Source organism: Manis pentadactyla, chromosome 7, assembly GCF_030020395.1.
Source record: "Manis pentadactyla isolate mManPen7 chromosome 7, mManPen7.hap1, whole genome shotgun sequence".
In the NCBI taxonomy this organism is placed as follows: Eukaryota; Metazoa; Chordata; class Mammalia; order Pholidota; family Manidae; genus Manis; species Manis pentadactyla.
The window spans coordinates 65,617,024-65,637,834 of NC_080025.1; the positions used below are offsets into that span (position 1 = coordinate 65,617,024).

Sequence of the window (20,811 nt, forward strand, 5' to 3'; positions counted from 1 at the left end):
CTCTCCTGCATTTCATCTGTAAATTTCAGGGTCAGTCATTATGTTCTGTTTTCTTAATTTCTTTATTGGGCTGTTCACTCAAATTTCATTTAGGATTTTCATATTAACATTCACACATGAGATAAATCTATGGTTCTTTTTTTTTGTGCTATCTTTACCATGTTTAAGTATGAATATTATAATTCCATCATAAAAATACTTAAAGTTTTACTGTATTTGTGAAGCTGCAGGGCAATTTATGTAGCATTGAGATCATCTGGTGATATGCATGTAGGCATGGTGTATTTTTGGTGTAATAGTTCTTCAATAAATTTCTGTACTTGTTTATAGGAATTAGTCTATTTAAGTTTTCTTTTTCTTCCAGGGTCAATTCAAATAACTTGAATGTTCCTAGCAAATTACCTGCTTCATTTGCATTTTCAAAGTTTATATGAGGTTTGTCTTGCCTGAGAGTTTCAGCTCTCAGCAAGTTCACTATGGATTTAGTGACACTGAGAAATGACAATGGAACATTCTTGGGGTAAAAAGGTTTATATCCAGCTTTATTCTCCTGAAGGTAGTTCATGCACTAGAATCATGTCTGCAGGTCTAAAATCCACCTCCGTCTCTGCCTCCATGTAGAGCATGGGGCAGAGCTCTTTATATAATGACTCAGCCAGTAATAGCTTATTGCCTACGGGTGTGAAAACATTAACCTAGCAGTAGGCCGGTTACATCATCAAGTAGTTTAGGGTCAGGTAAGAATCCTGGCCACAGGAACTTCCATTTTCCCCACAAGGTTATATAAAACAATGTCTTATATTTTCTAATTTTCCTGTTTCAATGGTTATTTCTCCCTTTATAATTATTTTATGTATTTGTCCTTTCTCTCTTGAATCAGTTAGCTGGTGACTGTCTATTTTGTCAATTTTTTTGAAGAACCATCATTTCCCTTTACTCATTAGTACTACTGTTTTCTTTTCTTTGCCTTATTAATGTCTGCTTTTATCGTGTTTTCTTCTTTGTATTGCTTTTGGTTTACTTTTTCTCCAACTCTTGGATTTAGAAATTTAATTCATTTGTCTTAATTATTTATGATATTAATATAAATATCTAAAGCTGTGAACTGTTCTCTGTTTACAGCCTTAAGTACATTTCATATGCTCTAATAAGTTGTGTTTTATCCGTATTTTTAAAGAAAATCTGCAATTTCAGTTTTCATTTTTTAATAGTTTTTAATATCCAGTTGAAAGAAAATTTGTGTATATGCTAATTTAGATGTTGCAAGATTTGAGAAAAAGTTTCTAACTCATCAATCTATATATGGAATTTATATTTGTTGTTACCTGGAAAAAGATAAGAGCAACATCCTCTCCTATGTGTGTGTGTGTATTTTTGTGCATGCATACATATCACATATATAACTGCATACCATTAGCTTGGCAATATCATAGAATGACATAACTGTTAAGAGTTTCACAGCTGTATTTAGATTGGCTAATAGTGTCTCTTAAGTAGGACTTCTTCATTTTTAAGTTGCCCCACAGAACTTAGCACATTATTGCATGACCAGGTATAATATATTGTTAAAGGAAAATAATATAATATTGTTAAAGTATTAATGAAAAGTTAAAGGCATGGAGTAACTGGAAGGCCATTTTAAGGAGAGTTAAAGTCAATACCAGCTGTGTTAATGTGAGAATTTAGGCAAGATATTTAAATTTCATAAGACTTAATTTCTTCATCTATTTATATGTAGATTTATTAGATAATTTACAAAATCCAAAATGCTTATATCCTATTACCCGATTCTTTGGTGAGTGATATGTATGTACTTAAAATCATCTTAATGCACATGAGAAGCTTTTAAAGCAATTGTTCTCATTTGCCTCTATCACTCACAGATATTAGTAATTATTTAAATGAATAAGACAGGCACAAAGAAGTTACATCTGGTTCTAACCTCCCTTAATCATTGGTTTCAACTTTATTTCAAACTGACCTTTAAAATCTTTCAAAGAACAGTGAAATTGACTGAAAAGAGACTCTCCCCTCTTGTCTCTACAACTGCTCACAGAGTTGTTCCTGACAAATGGCACTGAGGAGAAGCTAAAGGAAGGCACAAGTATATGTAAGGCAATAAATCTATGAAATGGAGCTTTAAATTTGGCTTGCACTTTTTAGGATGATTTAGTATTGACCATGACTATGACCATCATATTAAATTTATGTGAAAGAATATGATCATTTAAAAATCATAATTCTCCATTCATTATACACCAACAAATGCCCAGATCCTGACATTATTAATTCTTGCCAAATGATTTATTTTTTTTAATGTATTTCAACCTGACTTTTCTCTACTACTGCTTCCTGAAAAAACTATCTTCAGTGGTGTCTATGATTCCAAGCACAATGGTGATTTAACCCAAACCCCACCACTATGTATCATCTCCACTGCTAAGACCCAGGTCTACATCACTCTCATCTCTTGTCTGGGTCACTGAAACAAACACTCAGCTGATTCCCCTGTTGTGGCCCTTGTCAGAAGTCTTGTTATTTTCCACAATGTAGCCAGAGAAATCCATGTAAGATTTAAGTCAAATGGATCATTTAATTTCTCTTCTTAGAGCCCTGTAACGAAGTGCCTTCTCTTTCCAAATAAAAGTATAAACCCTTCCAGCTCCTACAATGCCTATGCAGTTTTAGCCCAAATGCTCTCTAACCTCATCTCCTGCTACTCTCCATCTTGCTCTCCCTGTACCAGCCACAACGATATGCTATTTTTCTTGAAGAACTCTCCCATCTCATGTTTTCATTTGTAGTTTTCTCTACCAGGAATGCCTTCAATAAATATACACACATGGCACATGCCACTCCCTCATTTCTTTCAGGTCCTCCTTAAACACCACCTTAATATATTAGATCTTCACAGACCATTAAAATATAAAATAGCGCACCCCATACTCCAGCTCTGTGACATTTTCTCTCTACTACTGACCACAGAACAACTTACTAGCCCCACCTCCATTTTTATTTTGCTATTTTCTGTCTGCTGGCAATTAGCTCCATGGAGTCAGATAATTTTGTTTGGCTTACTGGTATATGTGTAGTGCCTAAAACTGAGTCTGGCACTAGTATACAGTCAAATAAATAAATAAATGTTGAGTGAATGAATATATAAAAGAAGTTCAACTTCAGACTTGGTTATTTTGTTTGCTAATCTGCAAAACCAGGGCAACAAGAAATAGATCGTCTGCTGTAAAATATGTCCTCCCTCTAGGCATTTCCCCTGAATTTAATCATGCCCACACTGCAAAATGTCAACTATTACCTTGTCCACTTGACACGTCACATTTTGGAATTTGGGAGCAGTAGCCAACTCGGATGTTTGGATCCGTGGTAAAGCACCAGGGTGACTCAGCTCCATCTGGATTTCGGCAATAATTTTCCCTTAGATCCCTATTGAGAATAAGCATGTTAATGTAAATCGCCTGAATTCTTACATTGGTGAAGTCAGAGCTGTTACATTTCTAGAATCCCAGAATGTATGCATGTCTATAAATAGAGTTTTAAGTTTTAGATTTAGGATAGTCACAACAATTTAGAATTCAGATACACAACTGACACTGTCCTCATTACTGAAATAAGTGCTGTCAGATGTCAGTAGTCTTTTCCTTCCACAAGCCTGGAGTTCCACACAAACACTACTGCCGCATGAAAGAGAAAAATGGTACCACTTCATTCTTCCCACTCATTCTCAAGACTTGGACTCCCAACTGTTGCAATTCTTTTAAACTGGTCTGTTATTTATTATGTTTTCATGGATCATATATAATGTAGAAACAACATGTAACTCTCTTTGCAGAAGGAAGGCCATTATTAATTGTCATTAACTATTTTTATTTAAAATGGCAGTGCCTCCTATTCAGACACATGCCACACACATAAGAAAAAAAACATGATAGCTATTTCTTCCTTGGATTCTGTATTTCCTCGATTTATTTAATTTGCTTGCATAAATTTCTTTTAATTACAAAGCAGTCCTTCCTTGATTTAGAGAAGTTACCTAACATCTTTATAAATATGTCTATAAAATGAGGATTTAATTATAATATAGAAAAGTTAACTATAGAAGTTGTCAGTGTAATACATGTACATCTTTCATTTTACCAGTGATTTAACTAGAGTTCTCAATAAGGAAAAGTCTACTAATATTCTCTGTATGTAAAAGGACTTTACCTTAATATAAGGTTCACAGTAAATAAAATGTGGAATTTATGATTTTTTCTGAAAAACACTCTCTAATTTGAAGCAAGCATGTACTTTCATTGATCCCTGGCTAATAATTAAATGAAATTAATATTCAATCTATTGGAAATAATACTTAGATCCTATTAATCAGAGGTACTATAAATTTATTAATACCAAATTGACCATTAGAAACTGAGAAGTTTATAAGAAAGAAGCTTAGGTTTGCTATTTATTTCTGAGGTATGAACACATGGGTCTGGAATAGAGAGTGAATTGCTATGAAGAAAATGAGGGAAATAAACCCAGAATGACAACTATAGATTTGTTATTATAAAATAATGAAAAACATTATAACAGATGAATATTAACTAAGTAAATACACTGAATTAGCTAAAAAAAAAAGAATAAAATATCTCCCCTTTCAAGTGGACAGGCCAGCTAGTGTTCCTAGTTCTCCATCTTGAAATGTTAAGCTGTCTTATTAAAAGCCAATTATAAAAAGCCAATATGTGTTATTTATAGGTGCTATTTCAGCAAAGCCACTATGAATGACACGTGTGTTATAAATTTCAAAAGCAATCATTTTATGTTCCTCATAACAAGGTGGACAATTTAAAAACACATGGCATTGTGGCTGCTCTGCCCAACAAAAGTCAAGTGATGAAAAAAAGCAGCCATGAAGAAAGCACATAACAACTATATAATTAATATACAAGGGCAGTTTCTTTGGCTTGACTTATCTAAACAATTGTTTCACTTTCCCACTTTTTAAAGCAAATCTAGAAACAATATAAAGCATTTATTTAAATATTTAAATTTTTTAAAATAACAGGTGATGGGGATAAAAAGATAGAACTTTTCAAAAAAAATATTTGGTTCAAGGCTAAACACGCATCAGATCATAATGTTGAATGAAATTAAGGTATGCCACTTCTTGTAAGAAAAAAAAATGTAATCTCTCTAAAGTTAATAAGAAATTTAAGAAGGCACTAATTTGAAACTCACCTGTTTATCATTAGCATTAATTTGTTTATTAAATGGATCTGTAAGACCAAAGCTGAGACCAGAAACCGAGGGATGTGTTTCCCAATGTCCGGTACATCAACTATCTGACTCAGAATCACCTAGAGTGCTCAATAAAGTGCATATTTGAGGTCCAAATCTCAGACATAAGGAATCAACTCTCTGGTAGTTGAATCTGCTTTTTAATTCCTTATTATCCCTAGGCATGCTAAGTTTTAAGGATCAATAACACAAAAATTAGTAAAACATTACTACTCTGCCAAATTTCCCCCGGTGCCTAATGAAATTTATAATATTTGCTTAATTTACTCACTTGCACTTGAAATTTTCAGGAGTAATGTCATGCTGGTGAGGATATTGGGAATCCCAACGTTGACATGGAATTCCATTCCAAATGGTATTGATGGTGCCCCGGTAACCCTCTCCTTGACCTTGAATGCATTCAGTTGTTTCCATAGGGACACTGGTGTCATTCATAGTACTGTGAGCTATTGGTAAAAAGAAATATAAATTTAAATATTTCAACCTATCATCTACCTATTAGAGTTCCTTGAATTTGCATTCCTATGATTATAATAATTGAGCAGAATGAAAAATCAATTTATCATTATATTATCTCACTCAACCTAAGGGAGTAAATTAACATGGTGGACTCTACCACGCAATTTCTCTGCTTATAAGACAGAATCTTCTAGCTTAGCTTTATCTAGTTTGAAATACATCATCTAATAGCTCTTAAATTTCCTTTATCTATCTACTCATTCATTAACATTAGATGTAAAATATCTCTGCTTATTAACATTAAAGTACCACAAATATGCTTTTTAAAGACAATTTTTCTTATTTTAGAAATTAAAAACATCTTTGAGTAATATAGTGACCAAGTAGGGAAATTACAAAGCACTTTGCTGTAAATTTAGCCTTAAAAAAAACAAGAAAAGGAAAATTAATGTTGGTCTAGAGAACAGAGTTATCAAAAAAATTCAATTATCATTATTACTTTCTTCATTCTAATTTTCCTTTTATTATATTCTTAAAAAATTCTGTAGAATCATTTTATTGAATAAAATTTATATATACTGAATATACAGTATTTTATATTATCTGACTTAGAGTCTGAATGCCTAATTATACTATAATTTATATATGCTGAATATACAATATTTCTGAAATGACTATATAATTATTCCTAAAATTAGTTGGATTAAATACAAAATTGGTAATGGTGTTATCCATGGTTTTCCTCTAATATAAATATATTCTAAGATGATATGTTAATTTTTCTTTTTATTCAATTTGTTAGCATTAAAAAAAAACAAATAAGTTGTTCCTAGGCAGACTTATTTCTTAGTCCAACTTTTTTCCTAGTCCAACTTCGGTGCTTACTTCATGAAATCATGAAAGTTTCAATAACAAAAAAAGAGGTACAAAATTAAATTTTACCATAACTTATACTCTCTTTTTGTCTTTAACATTTACTCACTATAACTAAAAGATTCTGGAACAACTAAAATTCATATACCTTCTCTCAAGACATACACAGAAATGTTTGTAGTTCAATAGAAAAAATATCAGTGTAAACTCCCACTTACCTTTACAATCTAAATGGCTATTCAAATTGCCTCTGGATAAAATTCAAGTTGACACCCTCTAAGACAGTTCAAGATTTGAATAAATATCTTTTGATTCATCCATTCTCAATTTAATGTATCATTTCTCCAATATTCCATATTTAATTTCTTTCTTTCTTACAAATAATCTCTACCTTATGTGGCTGAATGCTTTATTTCATTGAGCTCCATGCAAACTAAGTAGAGCCTAAGTTTGGAAGTATTTGATGCAGCTTTGGGAAAAAAGGGTGATTAATTAGTGACAATCCCAACCATTAGAATATACTGTATATGCAGATTTCCACAAATTGCCCTTTAAATAATTTTTCTTCAGCTCATTTAAAAATGTACTTTTATTTCTTAGGTATCTACTTTAGGTAATAGAAATGTGGCTCAAAAATATCTTAAGTTAAAAGGATATTCAAATGAAGTTGAGAAAATGTCCAGCTATTGACCTATAAAGTGGTCATTGAGAATTAATAGCCTATAGAATTAATACATGTTGATATTGGTAATATATATAGAGATTCAGGAAGATCAAATATTATTGGTGAGAGAAATGACTTGTGTAGAAAAACTTGGTGCTGGTTAAAAGTCTTTTATGATTTTAATATTATCTAAAGGTCTTTGATAGTAGAAAATAAGTTGGATTCCATAGGTCCTGAGGAATTACATCCCATCCAAACAAACATCACTAAGTTACAATATTTCTGATGATTTATCTGTTAAACAATTTGAAGAGACTGAGTATATGGGAGTAATCTTTAAAAGTTGATAACTCTAAAACAGATTAAAGGTCAAACTTGTACTGACATATTTCATATCTAGTTACAAAATAAATGAAAGAATACAAAAACAAATGTCTTGAGGAATCCATCAATTCATTAGCTTAATATTTTAGGAAGAAAAGTTCTGATTATTCTACTTATTGGTCACAAACTTCTGGGCAGCAAACTGTGACATCAGGTAGAACTCAGAACCCAGACAATGGGAGGAAGGTCAGAGTTACGGCAGCCAAAGAAAAACACTTCCACTGATCTCACGGGCTTCACTGCCTATCTTCGGTACTTCTGCTCTCTTAATTTACTACTTATTTGTGCGTGTTTTATCTTGCTTATTAGTGATGCATTCTTCTCAAGCATTTCTCTGGCAATGTAGCATGAACCTGAAAAAGCCAGTCTTGACGAATCCCAATGTCAAACAAGGCCACTTTTGACTAGATGTTGGCCCATCACATCTCACAGAGAACCTAGTTTGAGGCTGAGCCCATCAGAGAGTAACACCTCTGTTCCTTGGACATGAGTATGATTTACCAGACACCAACCAGAACAATGAATATAGGAAATAGATATTCAGACATGATTAAGGATTTGGCCATTATTTAGTGGAATTTCTAAATGTGGAAGCAGGTCAGAGGCTGTTTCTTCTACTGTGTGAAGGTAGCTCCACATTATAAAATTAACCCTGTGTAAGAATGAGAGTAAAATCTCATGCCTATAAGGCCAATACAAAATTAAATAGGTATTATATAGTCTGTTATTAGTCAAGAATGATTGGAGTTTCAAGGTAATTTTTTAATAAATACCTTTTTCAAAGTGATGCTTTTGTAGAAATGACCAATGACAGTAAAAACTTGAAATAATACATAGAACCTTAAAATCAAAAACATTGTATATTTTTCATTAGAAAAGCTACAGTTAAAATAAGCAAATATTATCATAATTCATTAGGAAATCAATACCTGGGAAGTTGAGTGAATGACTGTAAGCAACCACATGATCATCAGAAAATATTGAGGAATGATACAATTTAAAAGCTAGTAGAACATAAATATTTTCCTAATTCAAGGGCAAAATTTTCAAATTTTAGAGTTTCTGTGAAAAGAAATAACTATATTTCAAAGTCAAAGGAAAGACCACTTGTATAAGAAATTCAGGAAAATATTCCACCCTGATTGATCCACTAAAATTTCACTGTCCAGTTCAGAGACCTGAATTGTTGGTACTAACTTTGTACCCCAACTGCAGTTTCCCAATAAGATTTAATTACAGAATCTTTCACTTTTAAAAGTAGCAACAGTAAAATCCTCATTTAAATTATGTTGAAGAGTTTTCCTTACACTTTCATTAGGATATTTAAAAATCTATGCTATAAACTTATCTTAAGGAACCACTAAATATTCACTAAAAGATGATATAAGTTAAAATGGTAGAAAAAAACAAATTTTGAATTTTGACTAAATAATTTAAATCATTTAACATTCTAATTTGGAGGAAGAAACTGAAACCTTTTGAAACTGCAAAAATTACAGAACACAAAGAATTACTGCACATCAATAAAAATACAATGTTATGCAGAACAAATGTAACAGTCCATTAAGCCTTGCTATAGACTGTTTGTGTCTCCCCCAAATTCAAATGTTGAAATTCGAATCCCCAATGTGATGGTAGTAGGCAGAGGAGCCTTTGGGAGGTGACTAGGTTATAGGGAAGAGCCCTCATGAACAGGGTTAGTGCCCCCATAAAAGAGGTGCTACAGAACTCCCTCACCCCTTCCACCATGAGGAATCTGCTGATACCTTGATCTTGCACTTCGCAAACTCCAGAACTCTGTGAAATGAATGTCTGTTGTTGATAGCCACCCTGTCTATGGTCTTCTGTTATGGCAGCCTGAATAAAACAAGCCTTATCAAGATATAAAGAATCTAAATAATACGTATTTTTTTAACTTTTATTTTCCCCCTCCCTTTACTTTTATTTTAATAGGTATCTGTAACTTTGAAATATATAACCACAAACAACTTGATAGTTTTATTTATTCTTGTGTTTTAATTCAATGAAAATATTTCATGTGATTTTAACTACAGACTAGCAGAATTCAGATTTTTTTTAGCTAAAAGCACCCTCAAAGTTAATGCATCTATATTTATTCCACTTGACATTCAACTGCTTAAAGTGACACCATAAACTAAAACTACATAATTTTGGTGGCAATGTATAGAATGAGTAATTTAGGCCAAAAAAGATATATTATTACAACAAAATAACCATACAGTTTTCATTAATAAGTAAGAGTTATTACAAGACTTCATGCAGCTGTTTAATACATATTTTTAATGAAGCTCATGATGAATGATTTGTCTATAGACCATTTAACTGTGATATAAATGTTTGATCTTTGCTGCCTATGTACACACTTTTCAGACAAAATGAATTATTCATGAATTGCAATAAAATAGAGTCCTTCAGCTGTCCTACTCTATCAATATCAAAACATGGTGCAAAAATGAAACAAATCTCATGCCAATTGATTTAGGAAGGCTATTAAATATTGATAAAACTATTCCTTTGTACTTAATACTTAAAATGGGACCAGAATAAGAGAAGGTTTTAGAGTCTCCAGTGGCCAAGTGAAGTGTTAAAGATGCACAGAAAAATCCCCAAATATCAGCTGAAGCTGATCAAGATTAGCCAAAGCAACATGCTTTTAAAATACTGCATCCCACTCACACAAAGATTTTTACAAGTATGTCTGCGAAGCTCACACTGAAAATACTAGGAACTCTTCTGAGAAGTCCTCACAAATAAAACATTTTGCTAGGGGTGTCAATAGTGGCCACCCTTTGGAGGCAGATGCAGTGGCCTGTGAATCAAAGAATGTTTTTCCTTGATGACAAAGTTTTCTGTTTGGAACTGCTTTGAGAAAAACATTTGCTATTGAAATTTTTCACTACTCTGTTCAAACATGATCAAATGCAATGGGTGCCTCTTGGAACGTTAATTTTATTTTGCTGTTGTGGGCATGATCTGATTGTTATATTTGGTAGGGAATTTTAAGATGTGAATAGATTTTTTGGAAGAATGAACATTAATTCTAATGTAATTTTGGGGGACAAATGTCTTGCTCCCCACGACAGAAAGAGACTAGTAGACTAAGATGACTAATAAAAAATTTGATCCATTCTCTCTGTGAAAGTCTAGCCAAGATGAACAGTGACTGCATTGGGGTATGGGTGGGGACTTGATAATATGGGTAAATGTAGTAACCACATTGTTTTTTCATGTGACACCTTCATAAGAGTATATATAAATTATACCTTAATGAAAAAAAAAGAAAGAAAGAAAGTCTAGCCGAATCCTTGCAGAGACCACATAGTCCTGATGGAGGTTGGTACATGGCAACTGGATAACGTGGGTGCTCACGTATATTGCAGAGAGCCACACCCAGGGATCTGCAAGCTTTACATGGACGATAAGTAAATCCCTACATTTACAGTCCCTGTTTCGCCTCCAAAATCTAGATTACCCAGTAGTGATAAGATATTGCTGTTCTTTTGCCTATAGCTAAGAACACATTGCTTCAGTCTATCGGACAAAATACCTGATTGTTCCTCGAGCAGTTCAACCCAACCCATTTATTCCCTGCTACTAAAGAGCAACTAACGAACGATTTACTTTACGATGCTCCCTGGAGATTGGGAACAGTGGGTAAAGCTACTCTTCCATCAACAGACTTATACTCTTTGTGCCCAAAGGGCACAATCAGGCTCAATGTAAATTTAAAGAGCTTCTTGTTTTAAAATGAACATGAGAATGTAGTATAAAGACCTCCAAAGTACAAACTTCAAATTGCTCCTACGTTTGCTCTCCATGTGAACCTAGGATTCTTCTCTGAAACTCTTCCCTGGTCTTTATCCAAGCCTTTTCTGGTATAAAATGCTTGAGAGAAAGACTTTGATTAAAGGCCTTCAATTCTATACTCTTATTCCTTAGAAGACAACTTGGAAAAGACCTCTTAAATGCAAGGCATTTCCCTTGAGAAAGAATATTGATGGCATTGTTTTCTCCTGACTCAGAATATAATGAGATTTTATTTCTGTGAATTTCTATTCTGGCCTTGGATGTTAATAAAATTCAGAGAAATAATCAGCTTTCTTTGAGAAAGAAAATGATTTTCTAAAATATTTAATTTTAAGAGGCTAGATATTCTCTTAAAATGATTCCAGTGTACACCAATTACTAGGAGGAAGGATTCTCTTTATGTATTACCCATGGCACATACCTGTATTAATCTGCTCAGGATGCCATAACAAAGTACCACAACTGGGTGGCTTAAATCACTGAAGTGTATTTTCTCACAATTCAGGAGGTTGGGAAGTCCAAGATCAAGGTGCCAGCCAATTGGATTCCTGGTGAGAGCTCTTCTCCTGGCCTACAGATGCCCGCCTTCTTGCTGTATCCTCCTATGTACACATATGAAGAGAGTAGCCTCTCTCATTCTCTCTTATAGAGCCTCTAATCCATCCTATCAGATTAGGGTCCCATCCTTACGAATTCATTTAACCTTACCTCCTAACAGGCCTATCTCCAAATACAGCATTGGAGGTTAAGGCTTTAATGTATGAATTTGGGAGGGAGGTTGGGGAATAGTGTGTGGGATGCAATTCAGTCATAACAATACTTTAAATAGAAATCTTCACTGTAAAGAGATCTGCTCAGGTCACATTTCTGAACTGGGGCATCCTCAATAGGTATAAAGTTTCAGTTACACAAGATCAGTAAGTTCTAGAGATCTACTGTAAAACATAGAACCTGTATTTAACAATATAGTACTGTATACTAAAAAAACTGTTAGGAGAGTAGATCTCAAGAGTTCTTACTACACACAGAAAAAAGTGAGGGAAACTTTTGGAGGTGATGGAATTGTTTATTACATTGGGATAATGGCTTATGGGTGTATCTGTTCAAATCCATCAAATTGTATACATTAAATATGTGCATTTTTTAATGTCAATTTCACCTTGATAAAACTGCTAAAAAATAAATGGCCCTGGAAACTATGTATTGAGATGAAAGTTTTAAAAATAAGAAGGAAAAGAAAGAGGAGGAGAAAATTAAGGTAAACCATGACAAGTCTGGTTTATTTTATTGATAAAGAAAAAACCAATAAGTCAACAAGAAAAAACAAACAAAACTTGCCCAGGTAAGCATGAAACCCAAGGGCAGGTTGAGGTGATGGGACGAACAGAAGAGGCAAATCTTCCTTGTTGACAATGTCTGAGAAAAGCTGAGTTTTCACATGAGAATCAAGAAGCATGGAAAAAATTCCAGGAGACACAAAAGGAAGCGAAAAACTACACCGTATAGGAAGATACCTTTCATTCATTTAACAAATATTTGCTGAACTCCTGTCATCTGCAAGGTGATGTGCTAAGCACTGTTACACAATAAGAGACACAGTCCTCGCTCTGTTGAAGTTTACAAATACTGATACAGCTATTAACTGAATAATTTTTTTAAAAAATGTAAAAACCAGACTCTGAAAAGGAGAAGTTTATGGTGATACAAATATATAAGAAGGAATTTGACCAAGTCAGAGAAGTCAAATGAAGAAATGATAACTGAGGAAATTAAACCTGCATTGAGATTTGAACAATGAGTAGCTGTCAATTGGTAAGGAAGGAAGGGAACATTTTTCAAGTCAGAGGAGGTGGCAGAGTTGAAGGAACTATAATGAGAATGTGGAAAATATGAGGGAAGAAAACTATTCTGGCTGGTACAGAAAGCATGGTAAGAAATACTGCAGTGTGTGAAGTTAGAGACACGGCAGGGCAGAGGAAAAGATGGTTTTGTTTTGTCTTTGTCCTAAGATTACAGGAAATCATTGAAGGAATTTTAACTGGTGTGTGTGTGTGTGTGTGTGTGTGTGTGGTATGTGCTAGAGATGAGGAAAGTTATTACTCAGATTTTAAAAAGTATTATTCTATTTACAGTGTGGGGAGGGGATTGGAGGGGAAAACTAGTGAATATGGATACAACTCCTCTCAGAGGGTCATCCAAATATTCAAGATGAAAATAATACTCTCTTGGATAAAGGAAACAGTGATGGAGCAAAATGGCCAGATTTGAGAGGTACATGAAAATAAAATTGACAGGTCTTGGTGATAGATCAAATGTGAGGAGTGAAAGAAAGAGCACGTCTAGGATTATTCTAGGCTTCTGCATTTTAAACTGTATAAATGGTGGTACCAATCATGCAAAAGAGATCTTAAAAAGCAGGTTATACCATTCTATAAGACAAATGAAGTAAATCACAGGACAAGATAACAAATGATAGAAATCTCCGAGCAGGTAAGTTGTTAACGGTGAGAAGTAGGAAACAATTGAAGCAGCCAACAGATATGTTTTAGTGTATTCTAATGGGACCACATCAGCCTTACATGCCTAACATGCCACAAAATATTTGTTCTCAGAGGGACACCTGGGGTTCCACAGCTCCATTCATGGATCTAGATCAAATTTATTTTTATAACAATGCTAAGACATCATTTGCTCTTTCTATAGTGAAGTTTCCAGATACTCTTGATATATGATATCCCCAAAGACTGAATGGAAAGACAAATATGAGACACTCAGATATCTTCTTCTAATTAAAGCAACATAAGAAATTTGCAAAACATATGAATTTTTGAAAAATCTAAAACCATTTTCCCTATTTTTCTGAAAAATATAGTTATTTTTCACTTAAAATGTATTACACTTATTAACATCTAATGAGCTTATTACTTTTAACAAAATAAAAAATTTTAAGTTTATGTTTTAATTTCCAATACAGCAAATATTCATTCGTATAACTCACCCAATCAGTTTAGGGTTTCAATTAAGTTAAAGAGTGTAAAGATAACTTCAGTCCAAGAAGTCTGTGTGAAAGTGATTTAAAGAATCAGAGATTTTCTGAGGGACATTAACCACAAGATGGCTCTTCAATTTCAAGTGCTATTAAAGTTCATTTCAGAAGAATTAATTAGTCCCAACCAATAATACTATTTCTCTCTGAAAAGCAGTGAAGTAATCTATAGGACAAACTTACTTAGCATATGAAGTTATTATAGGGGAAACTCTAAGTAAATCAGTGCTGTAGATCCCCCTTATCCAGGGTTTTGCCTTCCGCGGTTTCAGTTACCCAACATCACCTTCTGACGCAGCGTTAACATCAGCTGTGGCCTAATGGTAAGTCACAGTGTCTGTGTCACTCCCCTCACTTCATCTCATCACGTAGGCATTTTTCATGATACCATCACAGGAGGAAGTGTGAATACAGTACCATGACATATTTTGACAGAGATAGAAAAACACATTCACATGACTTTTATTATAGCATATTGTTATAATTGTTCTATTTTATTTAGTTATTGTTATTATCTTACTGTGCCTAATGTATAAACTTTATCATAGGTTTGTATGTTTAGGAAAACATATCAGATATACAGGGTTCAGAACTATACACAGTTTTCAGGTATTCACTGGGGTTCTTTGAACATATCCCCCTCAGAAAAGGGGGGGACTGCTGTACTTAATTCAGGCACTATATAAGACGTCTATCTTGTCATATGTTTGCAATGCAAAGGTCAGTGTGTGGAGTACATTTGAAAGACGGCCCTGGAATTTTTATAGGGGTGGAATGATGAGGAAAAAACCTTGGCTGTTGGGTTCTCCCAGACCACCACTTCAGAGTGCAGCTACATCCATTCTGCCCACTCAACTCAGACCTTCTCAGGGTAACTTGGTGAAATGATGTGTTCTGTGGGACTCGGTGACCACACCTCAACATGGAAGTGATGAGCCAGATAAGAAACCGAATCTGAGTAACACCGACCCCTGAGATGACTGATTTCCACATATTCATGTTACCTGAAAGAAGCCCAGAAGAGAAGAAAGAGGAAAGGAAATGAGTGAGGAATGACTCTGCCTCAAGGACAGTTGACGTTCAGGGATGTGGCCATAGAGCTCTCCCAGGAGGGGTGGGAATGTCCTGGAGACCCTGTCCAGAGGTCCTTGTATAGTGGGGTGATGTTGGAAATCTACAGGAACCTGGTCTCCCTGGGTGAGGATAACTTCCCTCCAGAAGTTGGGGTCTGCCTGTGAATGTCTTTGCATTTTCCCCTGGGTGCCTCTTGAAAGTCCCCACATTGCTGTAATGAGATCAAAGCCCTGTTGACTCTGAAATGAAACTGTTTATAATGTGACATCTGGACTTTAATCTTTCCCTTTCTTCAGATGATCTGCCCACTTCATGGGGCAGGTTCCAGAGCTTAGGTATGCATAAAACTTTATGTCCAACTTAAAACATCCAATTCTCTCCTTTCTGTCCATGTGCTTTTGATTCAGTAATTCTTGGAAGAGAGCTGGATATCGGCATATTATACTGTTTCTATAAATTCAGAAGGGGCCAAATAGGTATACTATTCCTATGAATTCAGAAGGATGAATTTTTTAGAATGTTTTTCAACTTTATTGAGATACAATTGTCAAATCAAATTGTAAAATAATTTTTTTTTAAGTTGTATAGCCAGAATATCTGTGGGCTGCTGCCATTTGGGTAGACATCACCTCCTGTGTCTATGGTATGAAGGAAGACTGAGAAGCCCTGTCTGGACACCATGCACACATCTGTCCCGTGATGAGCCATGTTCATCCTTCACTTTCAGTGATATGCTGATTATAAGATTAAAAGGTTGGATACAAAGTGACAAGAACAATTTGGGGGTCATTGAGCTTTTTAACAAACAAAAGAAACAGCACTAATCAAAACCATGACTCTGAAAGGTGTAAATATCCCCATGTCAAGGCAATGTCAACTTTTACTTTACTAGTCAGTGCTCAAGCTCTGAAATTTCAATTTTATCATAGGCTTTGGTTTGTTTTCTTAACTTCTATATCCTCAGCAGCTGGAAAATCATTTGCCATGTAAGAGCTACTCGGTAAATATTTATTAAATGAATCCTATAGGAAAGGGGCAAACAACCCCTTTAGTTTTCTCTGTATGCTCCCTGGGATTGCTGCTCTGCCAAGGCTTCTGTTATCACTACTTATGGCTTTGCATAACCTTCAGAGAAGACTGAACTTAGATATGCTCTAAGCATAGACACCAAGCACCTGCATCTCAATATAAGCCGAGCTAGCTTACTACCTTTCTCCTCCAATTTATACAGCTCTAAAATATGCGTTATCTCTGCCCAATAACCTAGGAGATATTACAGACTTTTTTCTATCTCATTCCCTGCTACATCCAATTTGTCATTGTAAACTGAACATTCTACCTTTTTAATATTGTTCACGTCCTTCCTCACCTTGTTATTCTCACTGCTTACTGCCTTAATTCTTTATTTCTTACTAGTCTGTTAAAATCAGCTCTTATCAGATCCACCTGCTCCTTCCTCAACCCTCTGCCTGCCAATACCTCAAAATGTATTATAATTCTGCATCAGTGGTCTTAAGATGTTGTTGGTTTCCATTTTTGTTTTTATTTTATTCTATTTTCTCCTGTTGGTAAAAGAATTTTGAAAAATATTCATATTCCCTCTCATGTTTTTAAGTTGACATCTACACTTTTTATGGTAAATTTAAATATATGTGAAAGATGTGATTTCTAGCATACGTTATTGACATTTTTAAACAAAAAAATATTATATATTTTATATGAATTTAATGGACTCTAAATACCACAATGATGTGGTACCTCCCTGTTTCTAGATAAAATGTGCATTACCAACTTTTTTTCCTTGAATTATTTTCCATTCCACTCTTAACTATAGAATGTTAGTTGAATGTAATATATTTTATTTTATGTTGTAGAGTCTTTTACTCCTTACCCCATCATACTTCTCTGAAATATTTTTAGGTATTGAAATTAATTTTTTAAATTTCTTGTCACCACAAAATTCTAAGAGATACACATACACTAGATACACACATGTGTACACACACATACACATATATTTATATTCCAGACAGAGTTTATAATTAGTAGTAGTACATGACATGATAAACAGCATGCATATATAGTATTTTCAAAGGTTTCTTTGTTTAGTATCCCCAAGGTTTTTACACCCCAGGACAATGTACCACACTAAAATTTAGGAAAGATGGGAGTAAGTATGGAAGGGTGGTTGTAAATGGGAAGGTAGGATGTTGAACTTGATTGACTCCTTAGGAATGTGTGCTTCTCAAGAGGGGGACTTTGGGAAAAAAAATCACATGGAAGTAGAGGAATTGGAATTTGAGCCCTTTAAATTACTGGAATTTGAGCCTTTTAAGTTACCAATGTCCATAAACCCCTAGGAGACATGCCCTCCGGGTTTCACAGACACAATTTGGAAACTACTATTATGGATCACAAATCAGAGAAGACCACTCTCCCTTGCTTAACTTGTTAGTGTTCCTCATGACAATCCTTGGGCTACTCACGGATCCTACTTGGTCTGCCTTGCATAAACCTCATCTCCTTCTACTTCTCTGTTTTCATGCTGTCCCTACCCACATCAACCAAATTAGAATGTCTTGAATAATGCATTGCTGCTCCACCAAGCCGTGCCTGTCCACACCTTTCCTCCCTGGCCTAATCAGCCATTTTGTGGACCTGAAATAAAGATTCTTGGTAGGAGATGGAAAATACCATTAGGTGTGAAATAAAGGTGGCAATTGTGATTTTCTAACAGTTATTATTTGATGAAACAAGAGTTTGAAAACCCCTTTCAATCTTAGAGAGGATAAGTGACACATTCATCAGCTCTGTTATTTTCTTCAAACATGCTGAAACTCAGAATTAATTCAAGCAGTCAGGCCTTAGAGATAACCAGAGAGCTTATTGAAGAATCAAATGATACAAATAAAAGTGATAACCAATATTCTGTTACATCCAGTACATGTAAGAATATGTGTGGTACGCAGAATCCTCATATGACCCCCAAGATTCCCACCTACTGGTGTATGCTCTGTATAATCCTCTCCCCTCGAGTATGGGTGGAACTTCTGGATAAGACAGGAGAGCTACTCCTGTGATTATTTATGCGGTACAACAAAAGTGAAGAGATTTGCAGATGTAATTAAAGCCCTGATCCACTGACTGTAAGGAAACTAAAGGGGGATTACCCTAGGTGGGCCTGACCTATAAGGTGAGCTCTTTGAAAGAGGATATAGGTGGTCAGAGGCTCAAAGTAGCACCTTCCTGTAGGTGTTAAATAAATGGTGGCAATTAAGAAAGCCATCCTGTTGGCCTTGAAGTAAACTGCTACATTTCAAAGAGGATTATGTGGTAGGAAACATCAAGCAGTTTCTAAGATCTGAGGACCTCAGCACTACAACCAGAAGAAACTGAAATCTGCCAACAACAGGTGACCTTCGGTTGGGATGCTGAGTCTTAGAAGAGGCAGTAAGTCTGGCGGGCACCTGGATCACAGCCTTGTGAGGTCCTAAGCAGGGAACCCACCCAAGTCATGCCTGGACTCCTGACCCACAGAAACTATGAGATAATAAATGTGTGCTGTTTTAAGTTTTTGGTAATTTGTTATGCAGCAATAGAAAACTAATATGCAGTTGAAATCTTAATTTCTTAGTTTTGCATTATAGGCTTTACTATAAATATAAACCTAAATATCTGGAAGATGTTTATTCATGAAATGTTATTTATTATGCTTTCCAGGATTCCAGAATGATAACTTTGTTTCATTCATTTTATTAAAAATGTAGTTTCTATATATAATTATACAAACTAAAATCTGTCTTGTAATGAAATACTTCTGAAGTATTCCCAAAGCTCAGATAATTTTTATGTTAACTACATGGATTTGGCTGACAAATTCTACCACCATTTTCTTAGAATGAGCATTCTATAAGCAATACCCTCTATTTAAGAAAGCCATCGGAATCATTGCATATTAGTCACATAATTAGCCAACTCTTCTTTGGACACACAAAAAAAGAAATAGTTTAATAGTTAAGAAGGGTCATATTCATTCTATTTCTTTCCTCTCTTAATGTCTTAAAAATAGCCAAAGACTGGTTGAGAAATAAAGAGGAGGTCAATACAGATTTTGTGTGTGTGTGTGTTTGTGTGTGTGTGCTTGTACTAGTCTTATTCCAGAGATGATTTATAAGAGTACCTAAAACACAAAAAATGGAAGGGAAACAGTTGGTTTATTGTAATTAAATGATCTAGAAAGGTGGAAAGATTAACAAGATTTAAAAAGCCAATGAGTGAAACTCACCCACTCTATACAGAGAAACACTGTCACAGGAGTCATCTTTTATTTTAAAGGACCAAACAGATGATTCAGTTGCCTTGGGACACTGCTCACATTGACAGCCTGCCAGATTCTGTAGTTATTTATTTCACATATGGCAGACACATCCCCTTTCTATGTGCTTTATTTGAGTCATCCAAAACATTCCCTTGTATTAGTGGGTCTAAGTGGGGTGAGATTTACTCCGGCAGTATCGTAGTGTAGATAATAGTTAGGTTTGTTCAAAAGAATATCCCCATGGTGCTGTCCTATGAAAGACGCCAGTACCTACCTACCCATATCTTCGTAACCATCAGTACCCATGATACACCTGATCTTATGTAGATTGTCCTTACATATCTCTCTATACATACATATCTTTACATCATCAGTCCAGTTTGTAACATTATTTGCCTAACTAAATTCATCCAATTCTACTGGGCTTAAAGCATTTTAGGATCCAGTCAAAAAAAGTCAGACCTATACTTATAGAAATAAAAGCACATCTATATCTAATTATTATCCAGTATTATTTCAAAGAAGAGTAAAAAGTGTGAGTTAACCATGGAGGATATGACAGCAGATGTAAATGGATGTCACCAAGCAAGGGAGAAAAGCTTTTATCACAGTTGGGTAAAGGCCAGTATATGGAAAAGGACTGTAGGACTACCCACGGTCTGAAACAGAATTCAGGCTGTGTATTGGGACAGCCAGGGAGGTCAGGATCAGCTATTAGAGATTGAAGATGTGTGTGAAAATCTCTCAGACATTATTCTTCATTGCAGCCTCTGTCATTCACCACAAGAGGTTCACAGTCAGTTGACTGCTCATGTTATGTCTGGAGAGGAAAAGTAGGGAAAAGATACAGGACTGGAAGGTAAAAAT

The 20,811-nt window shown here is 34.7% G+C and overlaps 1 protein-coding gene across 4 annotated transcripts in view; it reads right to left on the reverse strand.

Moving 5' to 3' along the window:
• Positions 1-20,811, reverse strand: part of HGF (hepatocyte growth factor) — a 68,202-nt gene that overhangs the window by 22,118 nt on the left and 25,273 nt on the right. For 3 of the 4 annotated variants that reach the window (XM_057504457.1, XM_036931697.2, XM_036931696.2), the window contains 2 exons: positions 5,570-5,744; positions 3,314-3,441 (listed from right to left, as the gene is read on the reverse strand). In XM_057504457.1, coding sequence (XP_057360440.1) covers positions 3,314-3,441; positions 5,570-5,744 — 303 coding nt within the window. Of the gene's footprint in view, positions 1-3,313; positions 3,442-5,569; positions 5,745-16,006; positions 20,765-20,811 lie in introns of those variants that run through there. The other variant, XM_036931699.2, reaches the window with a different exon arrangement.